The sequence below is a fragment of the Anopheles gambiae genome, chromosome 2 (assembly GCF_943734735.2).
Source record: "Anopheles gambiae chromosome 2, idAnoGambNW_F1_1, whole genome shotgun sequence".
NCBI lineage: Eukaryota > Metazoa > Arthropoda > Insecta > Diptera > Culicidae > Anopheles > Anopheles gambiae.
The window spans coordinates 15,639,527-15,652,531 of NC_064601.1; the positions used below are offsets into that span (position 1 = coordinate 15,639,527).

At 45.7% G+C, this 13,005-nt stretch overlaps 2 protein-coding genes across 2 annotated transcripts; both read left to right on the forward strand.

Annotated features, from left to right (window-relative positions):
• The first annotated feature begins 8,251 nt into the window (after positions 1-8,251).
• LOC3290561 (uncharacterized) lies at positions 8,252-9,376 on the forward strand. The gene is made up of 2 exons (XM_550679.4): positions 8,252-8,404; positions 8,485-9,376. The coding sequence occupies exons 1-2, from the start codon at positions 8,252-8,254 to the stop codon at positions 9,352-9,354; spliced, it is 1,023 nt and encodes a 340-aa protein (XP_550679.4). The 3' UTR covers positions 9,355-9,376.
• Positions 9,377-9,507: 131 nt separating this feature from the next.
• Positions 9,508-10,907, forward strand: LOC1281349 (cytoplasmic 60S subunit biogenesis factor ZNF622). The gene has a single exon (XM_320922.4). It carries the CDS (start codon positions 9,647-9,649, stop codon positions 10,823-10,825), a length of 1,179 nt encoding a protein of 392 aa, XP_320922.3. The 5' UTR covers positions 9,508-9,646; the 3' UTR covers positions 10,826-10,907.
• The last annotated feature ends 2,098 nt before the right edge of the window (positions 10,908-13,005 follow it).

The window sequence follows — 13,005 nt, forward strand, 5'->3', positions numbered from 1 at the left end:
CTCCATATCCTCACCGAAATAAACGCTCGCCAAACCTAGCGCGAAAAAAAAGATAGGCCAACACCGGGACGGTTTAGGATAAACCATTCATCTTAAGCTTCGCATCGCACCGGCTCACGATAGCTAGCAGTGGCCACTTTGCACGGTACAACACTCGACCAGCGGCCAACAAACAATGTTGAGCCATTGAGCATTTGTTTATAAATAAAGTCTTCTTGGGAACGGTAGCTGTTGCAGGGTGTTCAAGTATCTTTCAGCCACTTCACTATATCTCACCGAGGCAGCACTAAGCCTAACCATGGCCCATCTAGGGGGATGCGGAAGTTGGCCCTCCACATAGTCAGCTGTAACAGCCGTAAGCCGTTGCTATCGGTTGGCATGGTATCTTTTTCGCATGGCTTGCTGTACCAGTTGTTGGGTGTGGAGCGTGTAGCACGCTATTTACAAGAAGAGCGTGGCAGAACGATGTGGCAGCGCACGGTGCTGCTGTCGGTTTGCTGGTGCCGATTTTAGCTACAAAAGATGTTTTCCAAATTATCGCACGCTTTGGCATTTTCGTGCCTTTTTTGGTTATGCCGTCTATTAGATGTTGCAGAATTCTTACCGCACGATGGTTCTTCTCTTGATTGAAATGATAGTTAAATCATTTAATTAAGTTTAACACAGTAAATTAGACGCTCAACATTTGTAACTAAACGCTTAATTAAAAATATATTTACCGGAGCGATGCCCCATGGAACTATTGGAGCATTTATTCCTACATATCAGTAGAATGTAAAAAAAAATATTAAGCATTACGGCAAAGCCGTTCCAACGAAATTAAACAAATATCTATAAATTATTCCTCTTCTTTTGCGCAACAGCTATTGTGGATCTAGGCCTACCCTTACCCATAATGGGTTGCCTATCAGGGACTTGTTGTTTACCCATAGCACCATAGCCAGTCATGCGTATGAGGATTGTGGTCCACACGGGTCTTAAACACATGACGAGCGTGTTGTTAAGCCGTTCTGGTTGACAACTGATCAAGCGACAGGTGCATGAATACTGAACAATATTCGTTATTTAAATATATAATAATATAAACACACTATAAAACATATGATGGACAAAACACTACCCGGTACCATGTCAGCACAGCCGGCCATAGCAACGCGCTTATTAAAAGCTCTTTGTGCTTGATTGTGCACCGCAGCCCCCTCTCTTCTCCATAGTGTAACCCTCTGCCGCCATCACCGTACTGTCATTTCAAAGAAGGCCCACTCCAAACGTTGACGTTTCAATTTGCCGTGGCTTCAACCGCATCCCCAACATACTGTGTCACGCTATTCGCTACACCATCGGGTCGGCTATTAAGTAATGATAATTGTTGGAAAATTTGCAATTATTTCCACACATACTCACTGGGCACGGTAGCGGGAAATAGTTTTCATTCTCTCTGATAAAATCGCTGTCTGTTTTCCGTTTTACAATACATATTGTGTTAATATAGAAAAAAAACATGAAATCTCTGTTTTATATCACACGAACTCAATTCATTATGATGCTGCATTAAACATTAAAAACGAAAATCTAAAGCACCCTTTGAGGGCAAAAATTGTTTGATGCAAATTACGTGATCGGCTATAGATACCTTCATTCGTTTAATTGCTCCTAAATTGTGAGACAAAATCGGAAAGGCACTCATCATCTCATCGATTGGTAGGTAACTATTGCTGCAATCAATACCGGAAAGCAATTACCGAAAAGCTCAAATTGAAATTTCCTCCAAACGAACGGTTTGACTGAGCAGGAATGTATGGATGAGTAGTCGTTAGCTCGCCGTGGTGTCATTGCATTTCATCAAAAACTTTATTACCTACATACCGTATTATCCTTACTGGTTACAAACACACGTTTGCAAAGGCTCAATCAAGCTCGGATTCTATTATAAACCTTAATGTTATCCATTATTTTAATAGCACAGCACCGTTTTAGGGGCTAATCTGTAACACACAAGGAACAAAAAAACGCAAACACTCACTGCACGTCCTAATCAAATCAAACAGGCTGGTCCTTTCCTCAGCCATCCCTCGGAACCTGGGAGCAACGGCACAACCACACCAATAGGCAGCCGCGAATTAAAAAAACTCGGGCTTGGTAGAGCTGGTGACACTGACACAAGACACAGCAACAACACCACCAGCATATTGAAATCATGGCTTGCTTTAAAAATTGCTTCCCCAGCAAAGAATACACTCCCGCTTATTGAAACGGATGACACAATGGGGGAGGGGGGAAGGGGAATCTCTTCAATCGCATCTAGTTCAAAGACCAATCCTCCTACCAAAGACAAACACCTAAAATGTCACAGCCCCTACCGGCGCGGGCAAAGCTGGACGCGAGTGCGCCGCATCACGATCACGGTTGCAACACCAACGAAGAAGGCCGTTGGACCGCCATAGAGTGTTGCACGCAACAGGTAGGGCAACCGAAGCACCAGGATGGTCCCATCTCCAGCCTCCACCAGGAGCCCGCAGCCCATCGCATCGTTCACACTGCCCGCAGCGGCATCGTTATTTGCTTGCGGTGGCATCGGCCACACTCTCGGGGGAGAAATTTGTTCAAATAGTAGCGGACAGCATCCCGAACGGATGTGGTATGCCGGTAGGTAGGTAAGGTTTATATATATCCATCGGAAACCATCGGAAAACAGAGTACACCGAACAGTGCCCGCAATTCAGCAAAATCCCAGCACACACACGGCGCGAACCAAGCGCTGACCACAGGAAAGCAGCAATATCCGGCACAGCAGAGAGAGAGAGAGAAGAAAAAAAAAACATCAGCACCAGGTAGCCGGACACATAAAAGGGACACCCATCCAGCCGGGCACAAACAAACTAACAAACTGCCAAGGCACTTGCCAGTGTGTGTGTGGTTGTGGATATTTTTCACCACCATTGTCGCCGCCGGGTCAGGCCAATCGATCGATCGGCTGCTACTTACACCGTGTACACTCGGAAGCGCAAATAAAAGCTGCCCAGCGGAAAAGGTCCACGGGATTGGGAGCGAAATTCTTCGAATGTGTCTTTGCACAGGGACACCTGGGATGGGGGGGGGGGAGGGAAAGGCGGTCGCGTGTACTTCGCCGAATGCCCCGAAAGGAAGCTGTTCAATTTTTGGATCACCAGTGTATTGCCGGAATGCCCCGTAGCGCATCGAAATTACTAACCCCGTGGCTGTTACTTCGTCCCGGAATCCATCACGCGGTACCATTCCTCAGCCATCCGTGGTACTTGGTGCTTGGTTGTAGAATATTGATATGCCCCTGGGAGTGAATTCCTATGCGCATACAATTTTCTTAAATAAATGTCTCCACTGGGGAAATGGTGTAAAATAAATCTAATTAGAAGGCACAGTTAATTGGTAGGGTAAGATACTTTGCTAGGTTCGTTGGTTGGTTTCTGTTACATTAATTGTATACTTATTTCAAGCGAAAACTATCCTCGGGAAAGCCGGAGCGGCAGCGTTCCTGGGGACACTCCAGCGGATTTGTTTGTTCATTCCAGCAAACGTCGGTCCATTGCGTTGGCCTTCAACAGACACGCTCTCGGGGACATATCATCTCTCGGCACGCAACAAAAGCGACACACCATTGCGAAGCGTGCTCTCGCCCGCAGGCAGAGCGCCACGGTTACCAACCATCATTCAAGCAAGCTACCTGCTACGGAGTTTCTGTTGTCTCCCGTCCGTTCCCCCATTTGTTTGCCTTCTCCCGGGTTCCTCTGTAGCCGCACACAGCGAATCTGCTGCGTCGTCAGAGTTTTAAAGTCTCGCTACTTATGCCTTGCCTATTTACCACGAGCTCACGCGACGACGTTGGGGACGTCACTTACAGGGGTTCGGCCGATGGTCGTAGTTAACTTCTTTCCATGGAAGATATGTTTATTTTTTGTGTGCCATTTTCCCCCCTCATTTCCTGTCCTGCTGTCTTGTGCCATTTCTGTGAATGATATCGTGTGCGTGAGTGAGAGAGAGAGAGAGTTAGGGGCTATTCAACAGAAGCCTTTCCCCTTGCCGGATAATGCTACTTCGTTAAACAAAAAGCTTTAGGAAGAGAGAGAGAGAGAGAGAGAGAGAGAAAGCTGCTGTGCCCAACGGGCTACAGCAGAATGCACAATAATGATGCAGCAGGTGCAGGAGGTGCTGCTTACTTAACGGAGCACCGACACGACACAGGTAAGGCTTGGGGGGAATTTTAAAGCAGAAAGCGCTACCGCTAGCTGCCATCGTTTTCAAGACGGCGGGCAGCATGCAAATGCGACCAACTCAGACAAGAGCAATAGTGAGTTAATCTTGTCAGGACGATGGGCTATTTGGTGCTACGTGTAATGCCGTCTTACTTCCTTCCAACCATGCAGCTGTATACCTCCTAATGGACGCTTGACTTCAGGCATTGAAGCTGACTTTTCCAGATAACAGCTTTTAAGAGTCCCATAAATATGATTAGATATATTGGAGCCTTTTTTTAATTGATTTGATGACGATTTGATTGATTTTTGAATGGTTTACTGTCAATGGAACCCAAAAGTTTCCATTTTTTACATCTTGTTCTTCTTATTTAGTACTTCAAATGTTTCCAGCCTAGGCTTGAATAAATGGCGTGACTATCTAAGATAGTTTGGTTTACGCCAGCAGCTGGCAAGGATTCGTGATGTGATCCCAGGAAAGTTCCTAAGCTGTTAGGTAAGCCTTGAAGACTCTGCCACGGAACAAGCAACTGAAGCATTCAAGAATCATGTTTATTTCGAAATAAGGATTGGAAGAGATTGGACCCATGCATTCAAGCAATAATATCTACATGCTTTCCCATTCTGCCCAACTGTCAATCTATTCTAACCAGAGCAAGAAAGCAAGTTGATGTTGGTCCCTGCGGAATGTGCATTGCGCCTAAAGGTATGCAACCTTCAGCGCTTCTAAAAAAAGCGCTTTCGTAGAAGGGAAAAGCCGATGATCTAACAAAGCTTCACAAGCAATTTCTATTGTCTAACAAAGTTAACATGGAATTTAAAATCAAATCAACATAAAATATTTATTAAACAGCTACACACAAATTTACTTCTGCCATCATGACCCCCATTAGAAGCACGATTCTGTCCATCGTTTTTATCCTCGTGCTCCATTTGTGTAAGCCATTTACTTCCTCTTCATACGTGCCGGCCCAAGCTCATTACTTGCCATTAAAACAAACCTATTAACAAAGTGCTAACTAACCAACCCCATCTCTTCCCCCTCTCCCTCGTCAATGTGGAAGCACGCCCCTGATTACGGGAAGCCCCGGGAACGAGACAGAATCAAGAGCCCGCTAAGAATCCTATTAAAATGTGCATCTCTCATCCGCACGGTACTTTATCCCTTCCGTTGCCGAACACTCGCCCAATTCATCTGGAAGCTTTTCGTGCTTCAGTTTGTTTTTTTTTTTCTTTTCTTTTTCCTCTTCTCTTCTTAGCCGGATACACACGGTCGCGGGCAATGGCGTCTAATTTCAATCAATAATCTACTTTACCGTAAATCTCTTGATCCTATTACGGCAGCGCCAGTCCGCCCTGGCTGCCAATTAAATACACACACCCGACGCGGCGGACCAGCATGCCTGGCACGTGCACAAAGCGAGCGGCCATAGGATGCAACCAGCCAACCAGTGATGGCCGGTACAGTTTGTTGTGTTTATTTGGTCTAAGTGTGTGGATAACAGGCGGAGGGACAACAAAATTGAAGGTTGGTATGTCCACTGTTCCGTATGAAAGAAAAAGCTCCCAAAATGCCATGTTTTGAAATGTATTCTTTGTTGCCGTGAAACATTCCTTCGTCTTACAAAAAATCATTAGACCACTGTACATCGATATGGAAACAAACTGCACAAGCGCAAAATGCTTTCTTTTATGCAATTTTCGATAACATTTCGCTTTACATTAAAGAGAGTTGATGTGACTAATTGGTAAAACATATTCCTACAATATCTGATGTTTGCGCTGTTCCATTGAGTGAAAGTGAGAATTGCACACATTATTTAATTCATCTCTGCATACAGCATTGAAATTATCTAAATCGCTTGTGGCTCATAATCAATTGCTATCGATTGTAATTGAATTAATAATTAATTTACATGTGCAAAGCAGTGGAGCTGTTGCATCCCTGCTTTGCTAGACACTTTTGCACTGGTTTCGGTATTTTATCCGCTCCCATGAGTAAAATGTATCGTGGAGGGATTTGAAATTCGCGGGAAACAAGATGGGTTGTGCTAATAGTACAAGTTTTTTTTTTATATATCAGCACACTCGCAGCTTCCCTGATAAAAGCTTTTGTACAACGTTACAGCAATAATGTGTGCATTATAATATAGCAAATCAGCTTATTGGCTTATTTTAAATTACTAGTTACTAGAGATCGGGTTATGTATGTTTGTTAGAAAATGTTCCTTTTTTTGCAAGTGCATAGCATTTTCACAAATATTTGAATTCAACTAAAAGGTGCTCAGAAACGTAATTTGAATACCATTGCTTTTTTCATTGGTTCAATTTTTTAACAGGAAAAGATGGGGTAGTTTGAAGAGGAATCAGTTCCAGCATTGGTTCCAGGAACGGTATGGGCTCAGAATTTATTCCTGGACACGTGTGGGTTCAGAATCAGTTTTGGGTCCAGTATGGGCTAGGGATCTGTACTCGATGGTACGGGTTCAGAATAATCTCCAAGACTGGGGTATGGGGTCAGCATCTGTTCTAGAATCACTATGGGTTGGGAATTAGTTTCAGATTCGGTATGCGTTCACCCAAGTGCCACAAATCCACAAAACGACCACTAAACGGGTTCTAAACGACTCAAGCTCTCAGCCTAAAAGGAATCTAAAAGACTTCGTTTAGCAGACGGTAAACGACTGGTGCCGGTCTCGTAGTACAGTCGTCAACTCGTACGACTTAACAACATGCCCGTCATGGGTTCAATCACCAAATAGACCGTGCCGCCATACGTAGGATTGACTATCCTGCTATGGGGGGAAATCAATTAGTCACTGAAAGCCAAGACCACAAGTGGTACAGCCCAAATGCCACAAATCCACTAAACGACCACTAAACGGCTTCTAAACGACTAAAGCACTCTACCTAAACGGAATATAGAAAGACTTCGTTTAGCAGACGGCAAACGACTCATGCATTCTAAAAATAGCGAAAAAGCTGGTGGCGCTCTCTGTTGGTGGGATACCCCAACCAGTTGAGCTTCATCGCTTGGAGGAGAGCTTTCTCATTTCCTCTGTACTGTTGTATGGTTTCGCATTGAAGTTATGTATCGCTAGAACTAGAACGGCGATACAATTGTTTAAATACTTAACTCCAACTTAATCTATCAGCACTGAAGCAAATGAGATTTGAGTAATGGTCGTTGGTGTTGATACCCACGTATCTAACCACACGACCATTCATATAGATTTTTGCTCAGAAAGTTAGAAGGCTATATAGGTCATGATAAGATGAAACTTGTCGAAACACATTGTAAGAAAAGGATAGCAATATAATGATGTGTTGTAATACGCCATCTATTGATCAAACCAATGAAGCTGTGGAGCTTTCATTTTTTTCTATGGATATTCTATTTTCCAGTCGTTTAAGCTTAATTTGTGGCGCTTGGGAGGCAGGCCTTGACCGACAACGGTTGTTGAGCCAAAGAAGAAGAAGAAGAAGAAACGACTGGTGCATTCTAAAAATAGCAACAACAAAAAGCTGGTGACGCCATCTGTTGCTGGAATAGCCACACAGTGAAGCTTTCCTCGCTTTGAGAGCTTTCTGCTTCCCTCTGTACTGTTGTATGGTTTTGCATTGAAAGGTCGCAGCATCGCTAGACACAACAAGCAATTTCATTTTTGTTCCCGATAACAATTCGTGATCACGTTTATCACGTGATCGGTTAACATTAAGCATTTTTTATATTTTTGTACGGGCGCACGAAAAGGCGGATGAGAGGTACAATATTAAAAATCATTTACTACCTAGCTATTGCCAGAATGGGCAGTGTATAAGTGTGTAGGAAAAGTGTAAGGGAGGTAACACTTAATGCCCAATGCCAGTCCAAAACTCACAAAGTCATACAACAATCAACATTTTGTTACCCAGGGATGTCTTTCCACTGCACTAAAAATACTCCACTGTACCTGCTAAATAACCCAAAAAGGCTTTTCTCGACACATTGTACAGCAAGGTGGGCGACCACTGACATGTCAATGCGGCTGGTTTGTTTACGTTTGAGAACAACTTGTTTGGACATCCCTTATGAATTGAATCGATTCTTTCCTTCCCAAACTCCCGGTGTACTGTTTGCGTTGTCTGGTAAAAAACAGCTTTTCTCTAACAGAATGGATAAAGCTTCCTTCGCAGTAGGTATACCGATGACATCACGCTAAACTCCGCTGCGCCAAAGCGGCCATGACTTAATGGTAAACACATTTCCTTGCAGGCGAAACGACGTCAGGACAAAGTTCACAAAAAACCACCACCACCAAAGCCAGCCAAGCAAAAGGGTGGCCCTAAACCCCCCGAAGTACAGCATACGGCACCGCTCGTCGTTTGTGACGATCGGTACGGCAAGCGCCAGATTCAGCAAAACTGGACCGAAGAGCGGAATCTTCCATCGAGCGACAGCGACACGGAAGACGAACAGCTGCTGGCGGCCGATTTTGAGAAGCTGCTCGAGCTTCCGGCATCGAGTGCGAGCCACTTTCTGCTTAGCTCCGAGAAACGCTGGCTACAACCGGACACCGATCTACCGGGCGAGGATGAAAAGAACCGCTTCAGTGAGTACTTCCGTATCGATACGAAGCTGCTGAACGCCAGCCTTGGGTGCATCCCGTTCTACGAGCGACACGGATACGACGAAACACTATTCAGCACGCTGGAGCTTAATCTAATGCGACAAAAGGCGGAAATACATACGAACAAGTTCCAGCAAACCTTTGCCGACCAGCTATCGTCGAGCGTCAAAGTCGGACCTGTTTCCCAGAAGCACAAAGAAAACATGCCACCTCCGCCAAGGAAACCGCAACCAACGCCATGTTTCGTTGGGAAATTTGCTAACCCGAAACTGGATGATTCCGTCGGTGGGACAGAAACAAAGCAATTGCATGCATCGAAAGAGCCAGTTAAGCCCGTGGAAGCCAAGTTGAGCGAGCTTAAAATTGAACCAGAAGTGAGTAAAACTGTCCCCAAAATCGTTCCCAAAGTTGAACCAACCGTTGCGACAACCTCAACGAACCCGTCCCCACAAGGCTCGGGAAAAGATTCGAAGGAAGACATTCAACAATGGTTGGACGATATTTTGGATATTTAATAAACCTGGTTTAACGTTTTAATTTTATCGTGTTCACTTACATCTGCTTTTTTGAGTAAACATTATACCCGCATGCTAAGTGAAGACACACGGCACAAACCTTCCAAGAAATGAACCTGCAGCTATACGCTAATTGACAAACTTTGACAGCTACGGATAAACATTGGCGTGCAGAAAACACATTTCACAACAATACCGCAGTCCCGTCAGCAGCATACAACACGTTTTTTACTGAGATTGCACAAAAAGTGGTTAAATTATCGACAAAGAAGCTACCCAAACAGTCAGCAACATGTCTAGCTTTACGTGCCTTAACTGTGGCGTTCGTTTTGCGACCGCCGAAATGCAGCGAGAGCACTACAAAACCCACTGGCATCGGTACAACCTGAAGCGCAAGCTGGCCGAACTGCCGCCCGTAACGATAGAGGAGTTCGAGAAACGGCTTATCCAGCAGAAAACGGAAGACGCCGCCGCGCAGGAAGACCAGTCGCTGTACTGCAAAGCGTGCCGGAAGGTGTTTAAAACGAAAAACGCTCACGACAACCACCTGGACAGCCGGAAGCACAAGGACAATCTGCAGCAGTACCTCGCCCAAAGCAATGGTACGAACGGAGGTCCCAGTGGCTCGGCGCCGGAAGGCACGCAGATGGACGCGGAGGTGGAAGTATCGGTAAAGTCCACACGCGCGGCAGCACGAGCCGCAGCAGCGGCCGAAGCCGAGGCGGCAGGCGACGAGGAGATGGTCGAGGACGGCGACTCGGACGAATGGGAAGATGTCGAGTTTGAAAATCCGATCGAGCGGAACGATTGCATCTTCTGTGCGCACCACAGCGATGATCTGCTGGAGAACATCAAGCACATGTCGATCGTCCATTCGTTCTTCATCCCGGACGCGGAGTTCTGTGTCGACGTGGAGGGTTTGCTGACCTACCTGGCGGAAAAGGTGTGCCGGGACTACATCTGCCTGTGGTGCAACGAGCGGGGCCGAACGTTCTACTCGATGGAGGCGGTTCGCAGCCACATGACGGAGAAGGGCCACTGCAAGATGCTGCACGAGGGTGGTGCACTGGCCGAGTACGTCGATTTCTACGACTACAGTAGCAGCTACCCGGATCACGAGGAGGGCATGGACGTGGACGCGGAACTCGACCCTTCGAACGCGTTGGATGGCGACGAGTTCCAGCTCGTGCTGCCGTCCGGTAACGTGATAGGGCACCGGTCACTGCTCCGCTACTACAAGCAGCGCATCAATCCGAACCGGGCCATTGTGGTGAAGAAATCGACCCAGAAGCTGCACAAGGTGCTGGCACAGTACCGGTCGCTCGGATGGACCTCGACGCAGCAGGAGGCGGCTGCACGGAACGCGCGCGATATGCACGTCATGAAGCGGCAGCAAGCTAAGCTCATGCAGCAGGTCGGCGTGAAGGCGAACAAGCTGCAGCACCACTATCGTCCACAGGTTAACTTCTAAAACACACACAGGTTGCGATTGCGAAATAAAGAGTACACTTACATCAGGAAGCAGGAAAGGCAATTCCTATCATTCCACGGTACAACAAGCCCATCTTTACTGAAGAAAACATTTGCCCGAAAGAAATCACAGCCACGCATGAGAATACGCCTGCTTGTCAAAACTGTAATCAATCGGTGAGTAATTGCAATCTTTTCGTGCGTGTCATCATGTGGTCATATAACTTCCATGCGTTGCCAGGCAACAGACAGAAAAAAAATGTACGCTTGGGCAGGCTATTTTTCAAAATTTCTTTTTGCCATTGTTTTTACTTCTTTTCTCGTTTTCCGCTTCCACAGGTTCATACATGCTCCAGCGCACGCACGCACACAGGTTAGATTTTACGTTCCTCTTCTGTTTGGGGGTTCATGATTATTTTTGTTTCTTTCCGTTTTTCTTATCGTGTTTTAACGCCCTTCTCTCTTCGGCTCATTTGTTTCTCACTTATTTGTTATGCATTACCGTGCTTAACACTTTTGCTTTCTCTCATTTCATGCGCAATCAAGTTTCACGTGTTTTCAGTGGGGGTTGAAGGTAATTCTACTTTCTTCTGCTGCAGCAGAAGCTCAACTCTTCGCCGAATTTTACATTGCTTACACGCTGCCATGTTCTGCTGCTGGAACAGATCACTCGCCCCCCCCCCCCCCCTTTTCGTCCTTCTTCTTTCTGTTGTTCCATTGTTTGCATTTGCGCTACCCGGCTCTTGTCAGCTTCCCTCCATGCCGCGTGTTCACTGGCGAAGGGCATATTACGGCTTAAATTACGCTAAACATTCTATTTCTATATGACTGATTCGCTTCCATGTATTTCACCACTTGTGGTACCCAATCATCTTGTATTGTTTTGTCTTATTTTCTTTTTTTCTTTTTTCATTTTAGCACAAAAAACCACCATTCGAGGATCCTCTACTCCTCTCCACCAGACCAGATCCTCTCGTTTCATTATCGTTTCCTAATCCCGTAATTCGCTTCCCAATTATTGCTACGCGTCCGCGGATATGCGCACGTGCTCTCCGCCACACAAACACACACACACGCGCATGCACGCACGCACGCACGCACGCACGCACGCACGCACGCACAATCCGTGTTGCTTTATTTTTAAGATTATTAATTTAGCTTCCATCCTTCAACTCCGCGCGCGCCACCCAACGTGGTCCTCCCATTGACTAACGCCTTACCCCATTCGTGGATCGCTCAAAACTGTACAAGCGCCATCCGGTCTGCATTCGTGTTCAGTATCAAATCATAATCCATTTATCTTGTACCACCGAGCAGCTAGTTTGTACCTTCTACACTCTCCCTTTGTCCAGCTCCTCCTTCACACGCCGGGGGATACTTTTCTTCTGGCAAAGGCTAAGTTTTGTTCGCTTCGTAAGGAATTGGGCATTCTTCTGTATAGGAAAGAAGTCCACCCTGCTTCCTTGCTGTCCTCCCGCCGTGTCGTCCGTATGTATGTATGTATGTATGTGTATTATGTTGCAATGAGTTTGTATAGAATATAAATATAATAATAATAATAATTTACGCATCTTGCGGCCCGCAAATCGCGCCCGTGCCTCGGGAGAAGACCCCTTCTTCACCCTTCTCCCACCAGACTCACAATCGCTATGCTATTGAATTTACTGTATTTTATGCTGATCTTATACGTTGCGCCCCCCCCCCCCTCCCTCCATCCTCCATCACTTACTTTACACCGTGCAACCCCACGCTGCTGCTCGTCTCTGTACATGTTACAACACCAGGTAATGTTATACTTTGCTTAATTCGCGACTGATTTATCTAGTTACTTGCATACATCGTGTGCCGGCAGTTATCATTTTCATTTGGGATTTTTCATTTACGTGTACGTAAGTGTGTTCGTGTGTGTGTGTGTGTTTTTTTGTGTTTTTGTGTTAATTTCTTTCTAACCTTAAGCAGTCAACCGTTCTCTTTTGCACGTTTTATATTTCCAATGACTTTCTCCGGTGGCAATTTTTGTTTTCTTTTGTTTTACAAACGGTTTTGTATAAAAAAAATAAAAGGAAAGGAAGCTATAATTCTGACATGATCATTCGCCAACGCGCTCAAACGTACCTCACTGTACAATGCTTTCTCCCCCAAAAACATACCCAAAATGCGTCCACTTTCATCGCTACTACG